General features: G+C 32.1%; 1 protein-coding gene across 2 annotated transcripts in view; it reads left to right on the forward strand.

Moving 5' to 3' along the window:
* Nucleotides 1–23,582, forward strand: part of LOC115882066 — a 146,699-nt gene extending 123,117 nt beyond the window's left edge. Inside the window, exons 11-14 of one of the 2 annotated variants that reach the window (XM_030899893.1) lie at nucleotides 5,297–5,449; nucleotides 13,692–14,273; nucleotides 21,436–21,728; nucleotides 23,302–23,573. In XM_030899893.1, coding sequence (XP_030755753.1) covers nucleotides 5,297–5,449; nucleotides 13,692–14,273; nucleotides 21,436–21,728; nucleotides 23,302–23,341 — 1,068 coding nt within the window. In that variant the 3' untranslated portion in view covers nucleotides 23,342–23,573. Of the gene's footprint in view, nucleotides 1–5,296; nucleotides 5,450–13,691; nucleotides 14,274–21,435; nucleotides 21,729–23,301 lie in introns of both variants that reach the window. The other variant, XM_030899900.1, reaches the window with a different exon arrangement.
* Nucleotides 23,583–24,246: the final 664 nt, after the last annotated feature.

Consider the following 24,246-nt stretch of genomic DNA (forward strand, 5'->3'; position numbering starts at 1 on the left):
GAAGCGCTGCGGTCGGAATTTGTTGAAATCAACTGAAATGCACCAAGCCAGTAGCGTAGCTTATAGTTTTCGAGATCCCAATCGTAGGGGTCGAATTTGAATTACTCTCTATAAAAAAATAATCAGTATCATAATCTAAAACATTTGAGTAACTTTAAATGACTAATAAAAAATCCAAGTCGATAACGACGCTAGGGATTTTATCTTATTGATCGATTTTTATTCAATAGTAGGCTACATATGTTTATAAAAGTTATAGGCTAAGATCCGGCTGCAGGATTATTAATTATTACGCTCATCATATTTTTAATCAAAACCTAATTATTATGAATATTTATTAATAGGGGAATACACTTTTAACACGGTGCCAATCAAAAAGTTGCCGCAAATAAGTGTTGCCACGGTTCAAAGTTTTTCAGTTTTTCTTACTACTTTAAAGGGGTCCGGCAAAAATGCATCGTGCATCTGTAGCTTCTATAATTAAAAACTTAGGAATTTTGGATAAGTGCAGGCGTAAAGTATGTATTACGATGTATTTCAGGAAAAAAAAATTAACTTCTACAGGGTGACTAAAAAAGTGTGAGCGGATGGGGATGAAACAAAGGGATGAACCCTGTATATTAGTGCATTTTTGGCGTCTTTTCTGATCACTTTACATAATCCTAAGATATTATTAGAATGAAGAATTACATTCTACATTCTACAAGATATTATTAAATATATTTTGATAGTTTCAGAAATATTAATAAAAAAATAAAAAAAAATTATATATATATTTTTTAGCCATTCTTAAAAAAAATATTAAAAACACAAGAAATGTTGTGAAATAAAAACTATTCTAGGTATTCACTATAGTTGGTCTGGACTTACTTAGCTATAAATACCGTAATCTTGAACCATACAGAATGTTTTGATGATAACACTCTGTTATTATTTCTTCGTTAGATGGAGAATTAAAAGATTTAGAACATTTTTTGTATATAAAGCATTTTAGACTTTTTAGCGATTCCATTTAAAAAAAGAGGAAAAACTACTTTATATTTAATAAAGTTTGGTATAGAATTTTCAACACCCTGTATGGTTTCAGATTACGATATTTATAGCAAAGCAGTACTATAGTAAATACCTAGTATAGTTTTGATTTCAGGACATTTCTTGAATTTTAATTATTTTTAGCCAACCATACCAATAGGTATGGTAGGCTATTAAGATCGCCAAAAAAAGTTATATTAATTCCACCCAAAATGAGTTATTTGGGTCATAAATGACCTAAATACAAAATATTTTCATGGTGTCTGTCTCTCCGTCTGTCTGTGTGTGCGTCTGTAACACGATAACTCACAAACCGCTAAACCGATTTTAACCAAATTTGGCACAAAATACTGTGGCACCCGAGAATCTGGCTATTAGTTTTTGGTAGGGGTGGTGGGTTGGTAAGGGGGTATGGGAGGGGGTTAAAGATTTTTAAAAATCGTAACTCCAAAATTACATTAGCTAGCGAAAGGCGGTTTTCAATTTATGATTAGGAATATTATTTGCAACAAAATTTGTAATAACATCAAAATCAGTCAAAGTCGAAGTTTTTGAGATAAAAAAAATTGGAAAAATTCCTTTACTTTGAACTAAAAGAACTGCCTACCAACTTTTTATTAACATATTTTAGTATGGGCCGCTATACGTGCCTCCCGGCGCCATTTTTTTTTAAAAGACTGATTTTTTATTTATTTATTAATATCTTTGAAAACATATTTAATAATATCTTATTATATTGTACAGTGATCAGAAGGGAAGCCAAAAAATGCAATAATATTTAAAAAAATCATCCCGATCTACTCATACTTTTTTGAACCAGTTAAAAAAGTTAAAATATTTTCCTGAAATACATCCACATACTTCAGGTTTGCACTTATCCAAAATTCCAAGTAGTAGGAAAAAATTTGAACCGTGGCAACCTTTATTTGCGGCAACTTTTTGATTGGCACCCTGTAAAAGTGTTTTGCCCTATTCATAAATATACGTAAAAATTAGGTTTTGATTAAAAAAATGATGAGCGTAATAATGCTGCAGCCGGATCCCGTACTATTATTATTACACGTACATCACCTGACACGTTACTAAACAAGTTTGCGCGCGCCTTTATTTTTTCCTAAAAATTAATCCCCCCTAGATTTGTACCGATAAGCGATGTAAAAATTCATTGTTTATAGTTTGTTTTTTGTATTTCTGGTTCAGTTACGCGAGTGATTAGTAAAGAGCAATCGCTAGTCAACCGAAATTTTACGCAATTTGTTGAAAAATCGCTGTATTGTTACGATGAAAGTGAAAGGCAGTGATGTACTGTTTACATTGCAAACTTATGAAGTGAGTGCTTAAATCTAGTATAACTCCTTAGTTATTAGTAGTAATCAACATTTTTTAATAGACTTGTTATATTAATAGACTGTTTTTTTAATGTTTCTGTGTTATAGACTAAACTTATGTGTTAGAGAACTAAACGATTCCTCGAAACGAAATTGATTAATAATAATAATATACGTTTTAGCATTACTTAGTAGAAGAGCTGCTTAAAAAACGAGACATATTATACATATTATAATAACAAATGCTTTTTATACAGGACGAGCCGGAAATAAGTGCAGATATTTTTAGGGATAGTATATTTCGATGGCTTCGACTCCAGAAACACGTCTATGACTTTCTTTTCACGAAAACTTTTTTTAAAAATTTATAATTTATAATTATAAATTTTTAGAAAAAGAATTTAGATTATTGTTTGTTTCTTAATTATAAAAAAAAATAATCTCTTGATGGCAACATAGGTAGTAGATTAATATGTAGCAATTAGAAAAAAAAAACAGAAAAAATTCAGTGGTTCTCAAAATGATGAGCAAAATGTAACTTTTTTTTAATTTTTAACGTAAATGATTCGGTATTTTGGACTTAAAAAAGGGAACTTTGAATTTTGGAATTCAAAAACGGTATAGTATGTTTCATTTATCGAGATCTACCGACCCTGTGAAAATATTTGCATATATTTAAGACTCACCCTGTATAGACATTTCGTCGTGTATACAGGGTGTCCCAGAAATAAGTGCAAGTATTTTAAAGAGTGGTAGATCTCGATAAAAGGAACATATTTTCTCTTTATCGTTTTTCAAATAAGTCTAAAATAACGAAGTTATTTTACTTTGGAAATTTCCAATAAAAAATGATTTTTTGTTAAAATTCTGAGAACTGGATCTTTTCTGGATTTTCTTTGTTGTAAATTTAATCTAATACCTATATTGCCATATTATCAAGAAATGATATTTTTTAACTACAAACTAAAAAAAATTCCAAAAAAATTTTCACGAAATTTCGAGTTTTCAAATTTTTTTTTCGCGAAAATAAACCTCATAGGCGTGTTACTCGAGTTAAACTATACTACCAGTTAAAATACTTGCACTTAATTCTGAGGCACCCTGTATTGTGTATTAAAAAAAGTTTATGAGAGCGGATAGACGAAGAAAAATTTATGAGAGCGCTTATTGAGCGCTTTAAGTGAAACGAATGTTAATCTGATCTACTAAAGCAAATAATTTAGCCTCAATTTATTAATTAGTTAGTTATTGAAGGGAAAAAAGAAAGATATTATTTTATTTCAATATTAAAGCCTATCTAAATAGTAATCTTATCTTAAATTTATCAACAAATGTTAATTTTAGATAGGAAGCTCAGTAGAATTTGTTATTTCTCTGTGGCGAAGAGTATATTAGAAACATATAATTTCAAAATAAAAGATACTAGGTATTTGTTATCACATACATAACTTGCCATATTATTTGAAATATACATATGTTATCGAATTGTCTATACAAGAGGAAACACTTTTTTATTATTGACATTTTGAGAAAAATCCATTCTTCATAAACTTTTTTGCTTAATCTAAAATGGTTAATCCCGTGTATACTTTTTAAACTGAAAAAAAGATTGGGGTCCGTCAGACCCCAGCACGCCATAAGCGTTACAAAAATTCACAACGCAAGTTGAGGGTTAAGATAATTGTTCAATTTATTTTTCAAAAATACAAAAAATTCAACATTTATAAAAGAGTTTCATTTAAAAAATAATGAAGTTGGCACCCACTTTCAGTATATTTTTACATTATATTTGACAAATAGAATAAAAACGATGAACGATAAATGACTCACTGTGATCTTTGTGTTTTGTCTCCGTGATTCTAAACCTACTGGATTTTAAGAAGAATATGTATGTTTTAATTTTTTATGTGTTTCCCTTAAAGTGGCGACTTCTAATGTAATTATTTTACTGCAGTGATCAAATCGCGTCAAAGAGATGTATAATGTAGAACTGCGACTTTAGAAATCTATTGTGTCCCCCTTTTCTTGAGTTATAGCTCATCATACAGTCTATAACACATCATACATGGGGATTTTCCTGTTGAAGAGGTTCTTCCTCCGAGGAGTGAACATCTACCTTTTACGACGGTATACACCCTTGGTATATACCCTTCCACGGTTGGGGTTTGACCAGCCGTGCCCTTCACAGTCGAGGAACTTGTCTCCGGCTGAGGTGCCCGTGAGGTGGAGGTTGAAGGATCTGTCTCCATTTTCTCCTCCTCATTAACTTTACCGGTGTTGCCCGAATCTATAATAGAGGATAAAGCTCTCTTTTTCTATTTCCAACTTGGATTTGAGGTCAATTCCTATTGTGAAGCCCTGACTATGGCCCTCCTTCCTCGAGTTGATGACTCGCCAACTCGATGTCCGTACATTGGAGTTCTGAGCCTGGATAAAGGCTCAGCATGTAGATTGTGTCTTTCCCTTTGCTCCTCGGTAGATAGACCGTGATGGTCAAAGAGATGGTTTAATGAATATTGTGTCTGAAATTTTTTATTATGTATAATATAAAATTTCATATAAAATAATGTCTTGTGTACTTCTTACTAGATGTATAATATTTTAATAAACTTATTTTTTTCCTATTGTTATTTGTTGTTACAATTTGTAAAATTGACTTTTTACGCAATACGATAAAATTGCATTGTTCCTAGAAAAAGCGATTTTATGCTTTCGTAATGATTAAAGCTTGAAAATATTACATTACCCTTATTAAGTTTCGATTTTTGCGGAAAATTATATATTTTCGTTCGAAAAGCGTAACCGTTAGGTGAAATCTATTTTAAAACCTCCATAGTCAATAGTTATCTATTAGGTACAGTGATTTTAAAAATATTATCTGTTAAAATAATATATTTCCGATAGTTAATTATAACTGGTCACATTTTAATTTTCAGGATCGCATAAACAGTAATATCAGCAACAATGAATTGTCGCATAAACTATCTGAAAGATTGCTCACTTTACAAAATGAAGATAAAAACGAATCAAAAAGACTGAATTTAACTCAAATTAAATCCACCAATTGCACACCACCACTGCCACCACCTGTAAGTATTATTATTTATCTGTTTAGTAGAATTAAGTTGGGGATGAACGGATGAAGTATTTCATATTCATTTGGGCAAAAGATAATGTCAATACATCTGTGGCTGGTTCATTTCTTGAAAATATTTCTGTATATTTTGCCACTAAAAGGAAAATCTACAAAATAAAATATACTATATAGGGGTGTCCCAGAAATAAGTACAAATATTTTAACTGGTAGTATATTTTGAACCCAGAAACACGCCTAATAGCTTGATTTTCATGCATCCGTTGTCCGACGATACGTTGATACGATATTAATTTCATTGGTTGTATTTTAAGGCTTCGATTGGGCAACCGTTTCTAACCAATCGAAGTCTTTAAATTCAACCAATAAAATTAATATCGTATCAACGTATCGTCGGACAACGGATGCATGATAATCAAGCTTCTAATTTCCGTTTTTCGAGAAAAAAAAATGAAAATTTGGAATTTTTAAAAAAAAACTGATTTTTTTTAGTTTTTAGTTAAAAACATTATTTTTTGATAATACGGCAACATAGGTTATAGATTAAACTTACAAGAAAACCCAGAAAAGATCCGGTGGTTCTTAAAATTTATGCAAAAAATATTTTTTTTGCATAACTCGATTATTTTGGACTTATTTGAAAAAGGGTGAAGAGAAAATATATGTTTCTTTCATCGAGATCTACCACCCCTTAAAACATCTGTACTTATTTCTGGGATTCCCTGTATATCTATTTTTTGTAAATACCACAGCGTCGATCAAACGGAGACGGGCTTGTCAGTGATATTTTACTAATAAAACATATTTGCCTAAAAGACAAAAAAGCGTAAAGTTTCAGGAGTGTCAGGAGGTAAATAAAACTATCCAATAACATAGATACGTCTATTATAGACTCTTGACGTTCTGTTGTTTTTACAGGGTGTCCCATAAATAAATGCAAGTATTTTAACTGGCAGTATTTCAACCCCAGAAACGCCTATGGGGTTGTAATTAAACTTTTTGAAAAATTTTTTGGATTTTTTTAGTTTTTAGTTTAAAAAAAATAATTTCTTGATAATAGGGCAACATAGGTATTAGATTAAATTTACAAGAAAAAAAATCCAGAAAAGATCCAGTGGTTTTCAAAATTTTAGCAAAAAATCATTTTTTTGGAAATTTTCAAAATAAAATAATTCCGTTATTTTGGACTTATTTGAAAAACGATAAAGAGAAAATATGTTTCTTTTATCGAGATCTACCACCCCTTAAAATACTTGCTCTTATTTCTGGGACACCCTGTATAATGTCATTTTAACAAAACGTCAAAGGATTATAATAGACTTAAAAAATGTTTCTTTAATTAGATATTTTAAATAATTTATTTCTTTGTTTTTGTGTTATTTTTTACTTCTGACGACGCGCGACGCGACAGGAGGAGGTATATCACCTGAAATATTAAACTTTTTGTCCATTGGGCAAATTTGGTTCATTAATAAAATATCACTGACAAATTGATCTCCGTTGGACGAACGCTGTGATATTTACAGAAAAGGATTTTTATTTTGTAGATATTTTCGTATATAGATTAGATTACGAATTTCATCCCGTCATATTGTTTTTGCAGAAAACAGCTGAAATTCGGATGCATGAAGTAGATTTAACAGGTTAAATTTTGTTATGTAATTTTTAATCTACAGGGTCCGGCAATTGCGCATTGGGCGTCTGCAGCTCCTAGAATTTTGTTAAATGCAGACCTAAAATATGTACTATAATGTATTTCAGGAAAATATTTTAGCTTCTACAGGGTGGCTCAAAAAAGTGTCAGTAAATTATTTTTTTTTAATGGAATAGCCTGTATATTATTGCATTTTTGGCTTCCTTTCAGATCACTTTACATAATCCTAAGATATGAGTAAGTATATTTCGATAGTTTCATAGATATTAAAAAATAAATAAAAATTATTATTCAGCCTTTCTTAAAAAAATATTACAAATACAAGAGCAACTGTCCTAAAATCAAAAGTATATTAGGTATTTACTTTAGATAGTCTAGACTTACTTTATACAAATATCGTATTCTTAAATCATACAGGGTATTTAAAATTCTCCGCCAAACTTTCTAAAATATAAAACAATGTTTCTTCGGTTTTTTAAATGGAACACCCTTTTTTTCACTAGGTTTATTAGATAGAGAATTAAAACATGAAAATCTTTTGTACTTTCAAAATTTTGAAGGTTTCGCAGATACTCGCGGTATTATTTGATATGGATCTTTGGTAAAATATGAGAGAAATATCAATGGGTGGCTTTGATAAAAATTTACTGAGGAAAATGGTATATGAAATATAAAACCGGTGAATATCTGCGAAACCGTTACAAATTTTAAAATATTCTAAATACAAAAAATTGTCATTTTTTTAATTCTCCATCTATTAAAAAAATAATAGGTATATAGTGTTCCGTCACAATTAAAGTAACGAAGAAAATTATTTTATATTTTAGAAAGTTTGGCGTAGAATTTTGAACATCCTATCTGATTTAGCAAAGTAAGTATAGACCATCCAAAATAAATACCTAATATAGTTTTTATTTCAGGAGAGTTCTTGTGTTTTTAATAATTTTTTTATTTAAGGCCGAAAATATGAATTTTTTATTTATTTATTAATATCTCTGAAGCTATCGAAAACTATTTTCCCATATTTTAGAATTATGTAAAGTGACCTCAAAGGAAGCTAAAAATGCAATAATATGTGTTCTAATAGGTGCTCTATTTAAAAAAAATTATCCCAATCCACTGCTACTTTTTTAAGCCACTCTGTAAAACTTAAAATATTTTCCTGAAATACATCCTAGTACATACTTTAGGTTTGGCCTTAAACAAAATTCTCAAGTTTTTTATTATAGGAACTACATATATGTCCGACGCACCTTTGGACCCTGTATGTAATTCAAAATAATAACTAACGCAAAAATTAGATTTCCTTTCAAGTAAAATTCCATATGATTAGTACTTTATCTGTGACACTATATATTAATTTAAGCAAGAGATCTTCGTTGAGACAAGTTTATTACGAAAATTCATTATCCAAGATAAATTTGTGATAAAAAAGCTAATTTCAGCGTTTATTATCAATAACTTTGTGTTCGATGAAAATGTGTTATATATTTTATACAGGGTTGTTCACCACAAACGACACGGAGTATTGTAGCTAAACGATTAGATTTTTGAAAGTTGTAAGTTATGTTGAAGGACTATTAGAGCTACAATTTAAAAATATTTAACATACAGAGTGTCCCAAATAAGTGAAAAATATTATAGTTGTATTTTTTTAAACGGAACACCCTATATATTCATCTATTTTTAAATTCTGCGATTGAAATAAAGGTAAATTTGATTAAGGTTTATGACTCTTAAATCTTATCGTTTTTGAAATATTTTTTTGAAATTACAGTAAAAAATTTAAGGCTTTCTCCAAGGGTGTCAAAGTTTTTAATACTAAATATTTACTGAAGATTATTAATTGATTAGATATTGTGCTGCAATAATAAAAATTATACCACCTTATACGGAGTCTCCAAAATTTATAATAAATAATTACTACTTTTAAACGTCAATAACTTTATTACTTTATATTTTTTATATTATTGTATATTTTACGTGAATCAGATGCACAATTTAATTGTCTATCAAATTGTATTATACCATTTTTCACCTATATCTTCAAGTTTTCGTAGGAAATGCATTTTCTTCTAATTTAGACCTCATTTATCACTATACCCATGGAATATTGACATTTTAGATTTCTTTAAAGCAACACATGTATAAAATGCACAGGTGGTAAAAATAATGATATTGCAAGCCTATTTTTTACAAAAAGAAAACTATTTAAATCTTTGTAAAAGAGTATACACCTAGCACTGAGGTGTGGCAGCTGGCATCTCAGAACTGTGCACAGGCATGTGTTATGGAAACTAAACGGCTGTGCAACGGACATCAAACGGCGCGATGGGAACCATTGGAACGGCGTTTGAACAGCGGTGCAGAAAGCCCTGGAAAACTACTGCACTATGATTCCAAGAATGACAACCATGGCAGAAGTACAACAGATGATGGCCCCTAGTCCGTGGCAGGCTTTCAATAGCCAAGGGGTGCTAAGAATACCCACGAAGAAAAATGCTAGGACCCACCCGAAAGTGGACACATCTCCAGGTCTTAAGCTGGGAACCTGGAATGTAAGAAGCCTGTATGTGGCTGGTAAGCTGGATAATTTAACACAAGAAATGGAACGCTGTAAGGTAGATATAATGGGCCTAAGCGAAATCAGATCGCCGAACAGCGGCCAATGTACAACCGAAAAAGCAACACTATACTACTCCGGAAACAATCAACCTAACCGCTTTAATGGGGTTGGATTCATAGTCAATAAAAACGTGAACAACAAGGTAAAGAATTTTGTGGCATATTCGGATAGGTCAGCCCTCCTGCAGCTCAAGGCTGATCCCGTAGATCTTAACATCATACAGATTTACGCTCCAACGACAGACAGGCCAGAAAACGAAGTAAAACAACTATATAAGGAAATAAAAGAACTAATGAAACTGGTGAAGAAGAGGGAGATCCTGGTGGTTATGGGTGACTTTAACGCCAAAGTCGGTCAAGGCCGCGTGACAGACGTGGTCGGGGAGTATGGCTTAGGAGAACGCAATGAAAGAGGTGACACGTTAGTTCAGTTTTGCCAAGAAGAAAAACTGATCATCGCAAACACATGGTTTAAACTTCCCCCAAGAATGCTATACACCTGGCAGTCACCGCAACACACACCAGATTATGTCGTCAGGAACCAAATGGACTTTCTATTAATCAGCCAAAGATATAGAAATGGATTAAGTGGAGTAAAAACATATCCAGGGACCGATATTGGATCGGACCACAACCCGGTAATAGGAACACTAAAGGTAAGACTAAAGAAATTAAGACGGGCGCCGAGAAAGTCGACATGAACAAATTAAAGAAAGCTGAGATAAGAGCGGAAGCAAAGGAGGAAATAAATAGGGAAATTGCCAAAATCAGGACCCTGCCTCAACCACCGGATGATGTCGGAAAAACATGGGACCGTTTGAAGAACGCAATAGTCACCACTACAAATAACATAGTTGGACCACCTACATACAAAAGGAGGAGATGGATGACTGACGAGATTTTGTCGCTGATGGCTGAGCGCGGTCTGTGTAAGAATAGGGATCAAACCAAGTACAAAGAAATTGATAAACAAATCAGAAGGGAAATACGCAGAGCTAAGGAGCAGTGGATGGAAGATAAGTGCACTGAGATCGAGACAATGGAAGAAAAGCATGACCACTTCAATATACACAAGCTCGTAAAAGAAACAACAGGACGTACAAAACATTACAAGTCAAATAGTATAAAAGATGACAGTAACGAACTCATAACTGACATTAGCAGCCTACTGAACCACTGGAAAGAATACACCGAACAACTATTCCGCGAAAATGAACAGAGAATCTTTACGGATAATTGCGCTGGCGAAACCGCACCCAAAATACTAAAGTCAGAAATCATAAAGGCCATTAAACAGGGAAAACAGGGAAAAGCAGCAGGACCAGATGAGATTTATATAGAAATAATAAAACTGCTGGACGAGGAAAACATTGAAGTCTTGGTGCAAATGTTCAACAACATATATGAGTCGAGTCAAATACCACAGGACTGGCTACACTCGGTGTTCGTACCCTTACCAAAAAAACCCAATGCTGACCACTGTGACCAGTTTAGAATGATCAGCTTAATGAGCCAGGTCTTAAAGCTCTTCACAAAAATAATTCACGGAAGAATATACAACAGATGTGAAAAGGAGATCAGCACCACACAGTTTGGGTTTAGACAGGGATTTGGCACAAGGGAAGCATTATTCAGTCTGAGTGTTCTTCTTCAGAAGTGTCGAGACCAGCGAAAGAATGTATGCGTGTGCTTCATAGATTACCAGAAAGCCTTCGACTGTGTCAACCACTCGGAACTTATAAAACTTCTAGAGGAGAAAATGGTGGACAGGAACGACCTGGCATTCATAAAAAAGCTTTACTTAAACCAGATAGCATCGGTGAAGGTAGGAAATGAAACCACCTCTAGTTTTCCAATAGAGAAGGGTGTAAGACAGGGTTGTGTCTTGTCGCCTCTCCTCTTTAATTTGTATTCGGAGGCCATTTTTGACAGTGCCTTAAAGGACACAGACGACGGCATAAAGATCAACGGCTACGCGGTTAATAACCTTCGCTACGCTGATGATACAGTCATCATTGCTGATAACCAAGAAGCATTACAGCGACTTATCGATAGAGTATCCGCGGAAGGCGAGCGACTCGGTTTAAAAATCAACATCGATAAGACGAAGACTATGATGGTTGGCAGAACCCCGATCGACCGTCTAAACATCTCGGTGAACGGCCAACAGATTCAACAGGTCCCGAAGTTTAAGTACCTCGGCAGCTGGATTACCGAAGACCTAGATCCAGACACGGAGATTCGAAGCAGGATCGAACAAGCCCGAGCAATATTCACGAACATGAGAACTCTGTTGAGTAACCAAAGCCTGAGTCTACGCCTACGTTACCGTTTTGTAAAAGGCTACGTATACTCAGTACTACTATATGGCGTGGAGACCTGGACCCTCAAGGCAAAAACTATGAACCGACTAGAGGCCTTTGAGATGTGGATATTTCGAAGATTGCTCAGGATTCCTTGGACTGATCGCGTGAGAAATGACGAAGTTCTGCGACGTATGGGAACGGAAAGAATGTTGCTTCAAATAGTTAAAAAACGGAAAACAGCTTACTTGGGCCACATATTTAGAAACACCAAATATCAATTCCTGAAACTGATTATGGAGGGGAAGATTGAAGGAAAACGTGGCATCGGAAGAAAGAAGTATTCTTGGCTTAAGAACATCAGAGACTGGACTGGTCTCGATGCCCATTCACTCTTTAGAGTCGCCCAAGATCGAGACGAATTTGCCAGAATTGTCGCCAACATTCATTAAATGAATACGGCACACTAAGAAGAAGAAAAGAGTATACCAATTAATTATACCACCATTATATCCGCCCAAAAATTAGTTAATTACATTATTGAATTGTTTTAATTAATAAATTATTCTAAATAAATGTGGATTTGACCCAGAAATCAATATAATAGTAATTTATGGAAATGAAAGTCTCTGTTGTTATAAATAAGCATTCGTCAAAAAATGAAATAAAATTTGTAAGGTGTTACTTTTTACCACACTGTCTAATACAACAAAGTAACACATACAAAATTCAATTTTTTAGTATTAGGAGTAGTTATTATTAATCATCGTAAACAGTCAATTAATGTAGTTTGAATACTGAGATCATATTAATTGGTCCTCTTTAACAAAAAATATTTAAACAGTTTTTTAAAAATTTTTAGTGAAATAAGCGAACTATATGGACAATATTAGTATATGGTACCCTTTGAAAATTTGTTACATCTTTAAAAATAATCTAAATTGTCAATATTGCATGGGTATAGTGATAAATGAGGTCTAAATTATAAGAAAACGCATTTTCTACGAAAACTTGAATCTATAGGTAAAAGATGATATAATACAGTTTGATAGACAGTTGATAGACAGTTGTGCATCTGATTCTCGTAAAATATACAGGGTATTCCATTTAAACTAAATAAGTTACTGCCGTTTAAAGCTAGTAATTATTTAATATAAATTTTTAGACACTCTGTATATGGTAGTATTTTGTTTATTATTGCAACATAATATCTGATCAATAAATAAACTACAGTAAATATTTAGTATTAAAAACTTTGATAGCCTTGGAGAAATGAAGCCATAAAATTTTCAAAAAATTGAAAATATTTCAAAAACGGTAAGGTTTAATTGTAATAAACCTTAATCAAATTTACCTTTATTTCAATACTAGAATCTAAAAATAAAATAATATACATGGTATTCCATTTAAAAAAATACAACTATAATATTTTTTACTTATTTGGAACACTCTGTATCCTGTAAAAATATTTTTAAATTGTAGCTCTAATAGTTCTTCAACGAACCCAAAACTTACAATTTGTAAAAATCTAATCGTTTAGTTACAATACTCCCTGTCGTATATGGTGAACAACCCTGTATATTATTGTGATTAATAGTTTTATAAGTTTTTGAGATAGAAACGTAATTGTTACTACGAATATATAATATTTACAGCCACCAGAGAAAAATGCCAACTTTAACAGCAGTACCATTTCAACTCCAGCATCGTCCATTGCTTCATCCCGAACAAATACGCTCAAGCAGTTGAAAACTAACACAAGGGCTCCTCCAGTACCTACGAAATGCTCAGTTCTTTCGTATAACCAGAATCGAGTGCATACCAATCAGCCTCCTCCGTGTCCTACCCCGGATTACGACACATTGAGTCTTGCCAGTACCGTTTCTAGTGGCGCTGCAGTGTTTAGGCGACCTGTTAGCCAGAAAATCCTCAAAGACAATAATAAGGAAATGCAGCCTACAGATTCTTATAAATCTAGCAATTCGTTGGACATTATGCCTAAGCATCCAAGTACAAATTGTGCAAAAACTAGTACCATTAGAAAGTCAAGACCTATAAGTGTGACGATTGGGGAATATCCGTCCATGAGAAAACAACCGGGTAAATTGGATTTTATTCAGAATGGCGGGAAAGACAGTTTAGACGTGAGACAAGATGAAAGTTTGGGTAGTCGATTGACATCGGAACTGACGCAGACCTTGAATAGGTCAAATCTTAGAAAACGGACAGAATCAATGGTAAGAAATCAATGGTTTAAAGTTATTTTGAGTAGGGAACTTTACTAGTATAAATAATAATAATAAAATTTTCCATATCCAAAAAAGACAAAAAATATAATTATTCGTCTCTGAATTAAAATGGTAAAATATACAACTGTCATTGTCGGGAAACCTCTCTTTGGACAGACTTCACGACACAGTTGTAATTCATGATATATACCTGGTGGTGTTTTCTCAAAAGTGGCTCATCCCTGTAACTTTTTTATTTTTTTAGATAAAAATACGAGATTTGGTACGTTAGTATATCACATAAATTAGGACTGATTGATATATGCGATTGTTTTCGGTCACTTCCTGTTTCACCAGAAATTACTACAACTTTTGATTTCATTTATTCGATAGAAAGTGACACTCTAAATACAATGACATATTACAACATGTCAACTTTTGATATTTTCGCTTTCAAAAAATCGTGTTTTAAATTTCATCTCGAGTGCCATGGTTGTGTTAAAAACATTAATTTGTAACCAAATAGCCTTGGAAAAATAGATTTGATCGTCTAATGTTTTTCGTGGCTTGTCCTGACCGGTTAAAAGGTGTCCAAATCATATTTTCAATCACAACTCAATTTTTTCAAATGGAACGAGGGTGGCTCATTACATATTTGGAAAAAGTAATCTTTTACGAATAATTTGTTGAGCCACTTTTGAGAAACATCCGTTTGTTTTAACTTAAAAGGCAACAAGATTATAAAGGAACATAAAGTAATTAATTCAATAGGGTTTATTTTTTATTATTTCCCTCATCGTGAAATGGACCAATCAGCTAATCTAATTTTTCGAATAAATTTTGTTTAGATAAGTGATTAAATCCCAAGACCAGTTTAACCGCGATTATTTTTTCGGCTTCCTTTTGGGTTTTCTTTTTGTCGTTTATCACTAATTCTGAGAGATTTTGGCAACAGTTCATTTAAAAACAATGATTTACAACTCAATATGTATGACTTAATAACGATTGTAATCGGTGAAAACCCCTTATTCGATATTATTTTGAACAAATAAGTGGAGAAAAATACGTCAGAATTTGATATGTTGACATGCGAAACGGTTCTCGATGCATTGTTGGGTTAGGTTAGGTAACCAAGGTAGCAGAAGAACAAACATTACTTACGAGACGTCATTTTGAAACATTTTTGGAACGTCTTTAAATTTTATTTACCTCTGTAATTTGTTGTTTGCAAAAAAATGTTGTCTGAAAATGTTAAATTTTATAGTTAATAAAATTCTTATAATTATTTGCTTCATCCTAAGTCACTCGCTTCATTCTAAGTCATTCAGGAAATAATCTAGCCGTATATCACTCAACCTATAAATTTAATTGATTAAACTATCCAAATAATTTTTTGCATGATTTTGCTTTTTAGAAAATAGTTTGCTTTTTAGAAAATATTTTTTTAAAACTATTTTCCAAGCAAAATCAGGCGCAAAATATATATGAATAGTTTAATCGATTAAATGTATAGGTCTCGTGATATAATATATGATTAATTACCTAGACCTAAATTTGCCCAATTGACAAAGTCCCACCATAGTTAAGAAACACACACATTCCTATTTTTATTAATTTGACACCTCTCGTAGTCAAAATATCAAAGAATGTAAATCAAGAACAATAATTCTTTGGGAAAGATGATAATCTAATGGTGCGTTTAGACTTGAGCACGCACGAGCTGAGCGTGCGCGCACGGCATTTGTTCGCGGCTCCGTTCAAATTAAAAACTTATTTTTCGACGAATGAAGTGATCCATTTGTGCGCGCACAGCAGAGTTGTGTTGGCGAAAATAATGGACGACCAAGAAATAGTCGAGGCTGCAGTCATTGTTATGCACAGCTTAATTATTAAAAAGAAGAAAAATCGAAAACATCGTCGCTGATGGCAAACACAAATTTTTAGAAATCGATACAATTTACTGCAACAACTTAGTGTCTGAGGAGGGCTATGATCAGTTCAAAAACTTTACAAGAATGACCAGGCCCGACTTTGAATATTTACAAAATTTAATAACACCAAAAATTACGAACAAAAGATACAAATTTTAGAATAGCAATTTCATTAATATCGACATATTCAATATTAATTTCATTTACAAGGTCTTGCCATGCGTTATTTTGAGCCGACCATACTAATAGGTATGGTAGGCTATTAGGATCGGCAAAAAAAAAATTTTTAATTTCACTCAAAATGAGTTATTTGGGTCATAAATGACCTAAATACAAAATATTTTCATGGTGTCTGTCTGTCTGTCCGCTGAACCGATTTTAACCAAATTTGGCACAAAAATACTGTGGCACCCGAGAATCTGGCCATTAGTTTTTGGTGGAGGTGGGGGGTTGGTAAGGGAGTATGGGAGGGGGTTAAAAATTTTAAAAAATCGTAACTCCAAAATTACAGTAGCTAGCGAAACGCGGTTTTCAATTTAAGATTAGGAATAATATTTGCAACAAAATTTGTAATAACATCAAAATCAGTCAAAGTCGCAGTTTTCCAGATATTAACATATTTTAGTATGGGCGGCTATACGTGCCTCCGGGCGGCAATTTTTTTTTTATTTTTTAATAATACAAAAAATGTTTAACATCCCATAATATAGGCAACTTTTTATATTCTTCAATTAATAATAACGAAGATTCATTGATCCACTTCATAATTTTAATAAAGAAAACGAAAAAAAATCACACACGCACGCACGAACGCAGACAAAACAAATTGCCGGTCCAAACTGAGCGTTCGCGCACACATAAAATCCCTTCGAGCACGACCAAAAACCGAGACCAGACGGCTCACGTTCGCGGCTACTCGCGCACAGAGAGATTCAGAGTGAACGTGCGCGCACAGCCGTTTACACTTGAGCATTCGCGGAGGATCAGTGCGTGCGTGCTCTAGTCTAAACGCACCATAAGATCTAAATATTATATAAAAATTATAAACCTTATTAGTTTATACATTTTTACTTTTTTTTCTTTTAATTAATAATGAATACAATTTGTCAGGAAACAAAAATTTAGATTATCTATAAAAATTGTATAGTCAAGATATGATGAAGTTAAATTGATAATTAATCGCTTTGTGATAGATATTTTTTTATAAAAAAAGTAACCACACCGTAACTGAATATCTATACTAATATATAAAATCCTTAAGTGACTGACATACTGATTAATCACGATCCTGCTCAAACCACTCAACGTAAGAAGCTCAATTTTGGCATACAGGTTGATTCTAGGGTGTAAAGGTTCGATAAGAAGGGATTTTTCGAAATTCCAGTTCCAAGGGGGTGAAACCAACCCTCAAATATTACAATATTTTTTATTTAAAAAACGGTCAAGTTTCCGAAAAAACGCTTAAACACGTATATTTTATTTTGTTTTTTTACATATTTTAAGATTTTTTTAAAAATGTACACAGGGTGTTGTAAAAATCTGGTCATTGATTAATCACGATCCTGCTTAAGGCGCTTGACGTAAAAAGCTGACTTTTGGAAAACAGATTTACTTTAGGGTGTAGAGGTTCGATAAGAAGGGATTTTTCGAAACTCGAGTTCTAAGGGGGTGAAACTATCCCTCAAATATTAAAATATTTTTTATTTAAAAACCGGTGAATTTTTCGGAAAAACTCTTAAACACGTATATTCTATTTTGTTGTTTTACATATTTTAAGATTTTTTAATTAATAATTTTTTACAGGGTGTTTCATAAAATATGACCATTGAGTAATCACGATTCTGCTTAAACTGCTTGACGTTTAAAGCTGATTTTTGGTAAACGGATTGACTGTGGGGTGTAGAGGTTCGATAAGGAGGGGTAACGGGGGCTTGACGTAAAAAGCTTATTTTTGGCAAACGGATTTTTCGAAAGTCAAATTCCAACGAGATGAAACTACCCCTCAAATATTACCAAGTTATATAATAATATCGCCATATTGTTTTTTCTTATGCTGACATAAATGTGAGAAAATTTTATCCAGTTTGTATGTTAATGGAAATTCTTGCTTTTCTTTATCATCACCATTACAAATGATTAATTCGACGCGAACGAAGTCGCTGGTACACGCTAGTACTAGTATAAATGAATATGTGAAAAAAAGTCTGGGAGGTAATTATTTTTTTAAACATACGGACGGTTTTTTATACAGAAATTTTCGATTTTTTTCAGCCAAAAAAATAGCCCTCAATTGCAGCTTTTTCCAGCAAAAAAATCACACCTACAATTTTCTCGCACTTATTGAATTATGTACTTTGAATTTCCAACCTGTATTATAATAAAACATTCTTATGGAAGTAAAATCTAAAATCTTACACTAATGTAGTTACATTAGTGTAGGATTTTAGGTTACGACTTCGTAATTTTTAGTTTTATGGATTCTGAACCAATAACAAAACCCTGTAGGTTTAAATATAAAATATATTTTGATTTTGGAGGTGTTTAGATTTCTACTAAAATAAATAAATGTTTTCAAACAAATATTATTTTCGAATATAAAAAGAAGTCTGATACAACACTTTTTATTATTCAAGTTCAAGAATTATTTAATTAAGATGGGTATTTACCTAAATAGAAATACAATATGATCGAGAAAAAAAAAACGGCGTTAGCGAAGGCTGGAAATGAAGATCGCTATTGTTTTATATATTTATAATTTATATGGAATGTCATTGATTGCGTCATTTCCAAGCAATCTAGACGCCGTTGTTTTTCGATCATATGATGTTTATTGGTACATGGTGATTAAACTTGCCTGCTGGTGATTTAAACGTGCCTCTGTCTGATACCAAGAAAATGATAAATTAAATTGCAAAACTGGTTCGTCGAAATAAGATTAGTTAAAATATATATTTTGAATATTTTTTTTTCAATTTTATTTTTTTAAATGTTGAACGTGACGTCATTAAAACTATTTTTCCGTAATGATAGCACTTTTTGGTCATAATTTGAAAGATTTCTTTTAATCAGCATTTATATCAAAAAATGTGTGTGCACTATATCCGCATGTTTGAAGTGAAACTTCTTACTAACTGCTATTAAATTGAAGGATCTGAAGGACATGTTTGAAAAAGTGTAGTTTGAAATGTTGAAAAAGTTATTACTTTTTATTTTAATTACATTATACAGGGTGTTTCAAAAAACATGTGCCATCTCTCGTGGGGAGATTTCCTCACGTAAAAATAAGATTTATTTTTCATACCAACATAGGTCCGATTTCCATTTATCCATGCTTTATTTTGTAGTTCCAGGGTGTTAAAGTTAAGATTTATTAAGATAAATCGAAAAAATCGATTTATTATAATCTTCTTCCAAGTATTTTTACAGCGCTTTCAGATGGAGCGGACCGTCCGCGCGTAAGTTTTTTCAAGATAGCTCATCCGGACGGAGCATACGCGACCTATGTGGAATTGTTCATGTAAACTCATGGTACACGGCGGACGGTCCGCTCCGTCTGAAAGCGCTGTTAGGGTTTCAAATGAAATTTTGAGGATAAAAGTTATTATAAATACGACATATCTTAATGCTAAAAAAGTGTCGATATATTCACCAGGGACGTGCATATGGGTTATTATTGGAATATTTTTCTAAAAATTGCATTTACGCCAATAACTTTTTTCTTTTGTTAGCGAAATAGTATAAGCAGTTTAAAGCCGATTAAAAATTGTCTCTTGATATTTTTTCGATTTCGGCCTCCTTGATGGGATAAAATCAATTTTATTAATTTGCCTTGATCCAAGTCTAATAGCAACCTTTTACAAATTTTAATATCATTAACTTGTGAAAGTTTTAAATAAGTACTCATTGATTCCTCATGAAAGAAAATATGAAAAGAAGTTCCTATAAACATGGGTAAGGAAATGCATAGTTTTAGAGTTACAGGACGTTCAAACTTTTTAAAATTAGATTTTTTGTAATTATCTTAAATACCACTATTTTTTTATTTGAAATTGCTGTAGGATGGACTAATAGTAATAATATTTAATAATAAATTAGGTAAAATATATAATTTATTAATTTTATTTTTATTTTAATTTTATTAATTGTGATTAATAAAATTGCGTTTATCTCATCAAGGAGGCCGAATTCGACAAAATATCAAGAGATAACTTTTAATTGGCATTAAACGCCCTACACAATTTTGATATGAAAAGAAAAAAGTCGTGGCGCACATGTTTTCTTTTCGAAAAATATTCCGGTGATCACCCTTATGCACGTCCCTGATGAATTTATCGACACTTGTTTAGCATTAAAATATGTAGCACTTACAGTAACTTTTACCCTCAAAATTTTATTCGAATCAATAAAAGTACTTGGAAGAAAATTATAATAAATCGAAAGATTATTAAGACTTTAACACAATGTAGCTACGAAACAAAGTAGAATCGGACCTATGTTAATATGAAAAATAATCTTATTTTTACGTGAGGAATCTCCCCACTAGAGATGGCACTTGTTTTTTGAAACACCCTGTAATGGAAAGCTTGCACATTAAAAAATATATTTTTAATTATACAGTGCCTGTATAATAAAAAATATATTTTTATATTTTTTACTCGTTTTTTATGTATAACAAATAGTTTTTTGCGTTTAACAAATACTTTTTTACGTGTAACAAATAATGTTTACGTCTAACAAATAGTTTTATACGCGTAAAATATAAAACACGTCGCATCACTACGCATTTCTTAAGTTGTAGGCTCACTGTCTCGCTAGTTCGTGTGACACGGCCTTGAATTTTTACTCACAGCGCGCGTCCTTACAAAGTTTCGTCTCGCCTGTCGTCTCGCTAGCTCGTCTGTCAGGGCCTTCAATTTTTACTACCAGCGCGCGTGAAGAAGTTTCACTTCAAAAATATTTTATTTGATCTGTACTAGTAATTGCTAAACATGTCATTTTTGGTCATAATAATAAATGTTGTTTCCGATTGTGATGAAAAATACGGTATGATTAACTAGTGTCACTCTGACATTGAATTTACATTTTTCATTTTACTGGTATACACCAAAGACACCAAGTTTGGATCACTTAGTATTTATAGTACCTTTATAGTACTTAGTATTTTTCGTGATGTATTAGAAAAAAAAATGTATAATTTTTAACTATATAGCATAGAAAATTTTTGAACGTATAATTTCCAGGAAAATTTATTGAGCGAGTCTCGAATTCCCACACGAATCAAGGCTCAAAACAATGGCGGCGTTCGAATTTCCTTGAATAATATGTCTAAGGCGTTTACCAAATCCACCAGTGATTTAACTAAGTCATCAGGAAATGACAGGTACGAGACGATGCCCCATAGAAGAACAAGTCGCATCACGGTAAACGCCAATTTAAATAAAAGCAGTGAAACGCCAAGCGGTATATTAAAAAATGTAGCCGTCGATTCAGGAAAGAACCTTACTGCTCAAAAATCCATCACGTTCGGAGAAATGTAAGCTGTTTGGATGTTGTCTGAATATGGTGTCCGATTTTTTTTCTTCGGCGGAAACTAACCTCCGATATTCAACTAGTTATACTTCTGTTATTAATATCAGCTATTCTTTTAATCATAAAACTACTTAAATCTGTATATTCCCTTTGTCGTCTTTAACATATCCCTTCATTTATTTCACTTAAACGATCTAATTAACTTATGTAAATACTATAGGTTAGTCCCGCTCACGTACATAATAATATAAAAGCAAAGCCAATTTAGAGAGATAAATATATTAGAACTGGGGATAAGATAATAACCTGTCCTATACATTACTATACTAATTCAAATTTAAATGGTTTTTCAGATTCCAGTGATTTATTATATTGATTACAATCTCAGTTCAGTTGATTTCAATTATCAATATATTACGCTCGCCAAGAAATCAATAATACAATATAAATATATATATAAATATATATATATTCTATTAATTTTTAATGTATTTTATATTTTAAGTTTTATACCCTCGATATCAAAGGTTGATTGTTTTGAAGCTAAATATTAGGCTTTCTCTATGGATACAACTGACTAACCCAAGCTGTAGCTAGGATATTCTATTAATTTTAATTGTACTTTTTAGACATTGTGAATGATAGTAAACTAAAAAGTGTAAAGTGTAATTGAAACCACTAATTGCGAGGTTCTGAATGAAGATTTACTTTGAAATATTTTTATATTATTTGGAACGTTTAGGAGTAAAAATGACATTTTTTGTGGCGAGGCTGTACTTTTAGTGTTGCGCTAGCGTCCGGGCACGGGTCGTCTGGCTTTCGAAGCGGAAGCATCTCGAACTCCAAGCGAATCTTCCTCCACTCTACCTTCATATGTAAATAATAGCTTTCAATCAACGATAATAGTATCAATCACATCGACTCTTTGTCGATCTCGACCTACTATAGTAGAGTTCGAGACGCTTCCGCTTCGAGTTTGAGACGACCCGTGCGTGCACGATCTTAGCGTCTGGCATCGAACTTAATCTAAATTGTTTCTCGGCGAGATTTGTAGCGATGAAAGAGCGTATTGTGGTTTATTTCGTTTACAACACGCAGCGTGTTATACGAACTGTATCCCACCTGTCTTCGTCAGTCTTTAGCTTAGTATAGAAACAACATACTGTAAAGAATAAAAGTCACTGTTACTGTAGTTATTACTATATCTCTAATTTGGTTCTGCTTTGTTTCGATTTTCATAACTTCGTTAGATATGATACGGCGTTGTTTCTTTTTCAGAAAAAAAAACAAGTTTGGTTTTTTTAGAAAATGAAGTAATTACATAGTTATCATAAAAAAATATAAAGTTCGCCATAAAGTATTAATCTCTATGTAATAACAAAATAATTTAGTAATTTATTTCTTGAAAGAACTACAGACCCGTAGCTCATCTACAAAGAATTTATGAAAGTTGTGTTGTACTTACTTATAAACTATTTCTTACTTGGATTATCCTCTGTTAGTAACGATCAAACCTTTATTAGCTGTATATGAAATTAAAGTTGTTGCTTTATATTAACGTACGTTTTTCATTTTAGGCCAATCCTGATTAAAGAAAAGACTCCTACGACAACATGAACCTCCGACTGTTAGCTGCAGTGCAATTGTGTGTACACTTTACAAATATTAAGCTAAGTCAAGCAATTTATATATATTTTTTGTATAATTTATTTTAATACATATACGAATCTAGGTTATGTTATTTAAATTAAAACCAATTTAATATTCGTGCCGATTTTAATTGTGATAATAATTTTCCCATCTACTCTGTATTTATTTTTATAACAACATTTATATTGCCAATAAAATATTGTATTAATTAAGGTATTTTATATTTTTACTTCCAAATCAAAGGTTTTGTCAAGTTTAGAAATATAGTTTTAGAAACATATCAAACCATATGCGGATTTACGCCCCGCCCCACCAGTGGATCGATCCAATGCAATTTGCTGGACATTCAGCAATTATGCAAAATTTCTAACTTAAGACGTTTTTTGAATAAACGTCTTCTAAAATCTTTAAATTTGTTAAAAATAGTCATAACTTTATTATAGATAAGTAATTTATTGAATAGTGCAGGGATGTTTTTCCAGAATATATATTTTATTTGAATTTCTGTATTAAATTGACTATTTCAAATTAAACTATATAATTTCATACTTATTCCAAAACATAATGAACTTTCTTTATCATATTTTTATGTTATATGAATTATGACCTTGCAATTTGTCCAGTTTTTTAATACCAACATGTATTCAATAACAATAATTTTCAGTCTTATTATTATATAGCATATCACAAAAAAATAAATTTTAATCTAGAGTTTAAAAAAAAGCTTAAATATGCATAGAAGAAGAAGAAATTTAGCTTTCAAGCCTCATCAACATCAAAGGCTGTTTAGCGGCGTATCACCTGCTATTTTAGTTCGGTACAATATTTGACATTTTACTAAACAACACGTTTATAGACAGATTGTATATGTT

Source organism: Sitophilus oryzae, unplaced genomic scaffold, assembly GCF_002938485.1.
Source record: "Sitophilus oryzae breed Bouriz unplaced genomic scaffold, Soryzae_2.0 scaffold_1111_pilon_pilon, whole genome shotgun sequence".
Lineage (NCBI taxonomy): Eukaryota > Metazoa > Arthropoda > Insecta > Coleoptera > Curculionidae > Sitophilus > Sitophilus oryzae.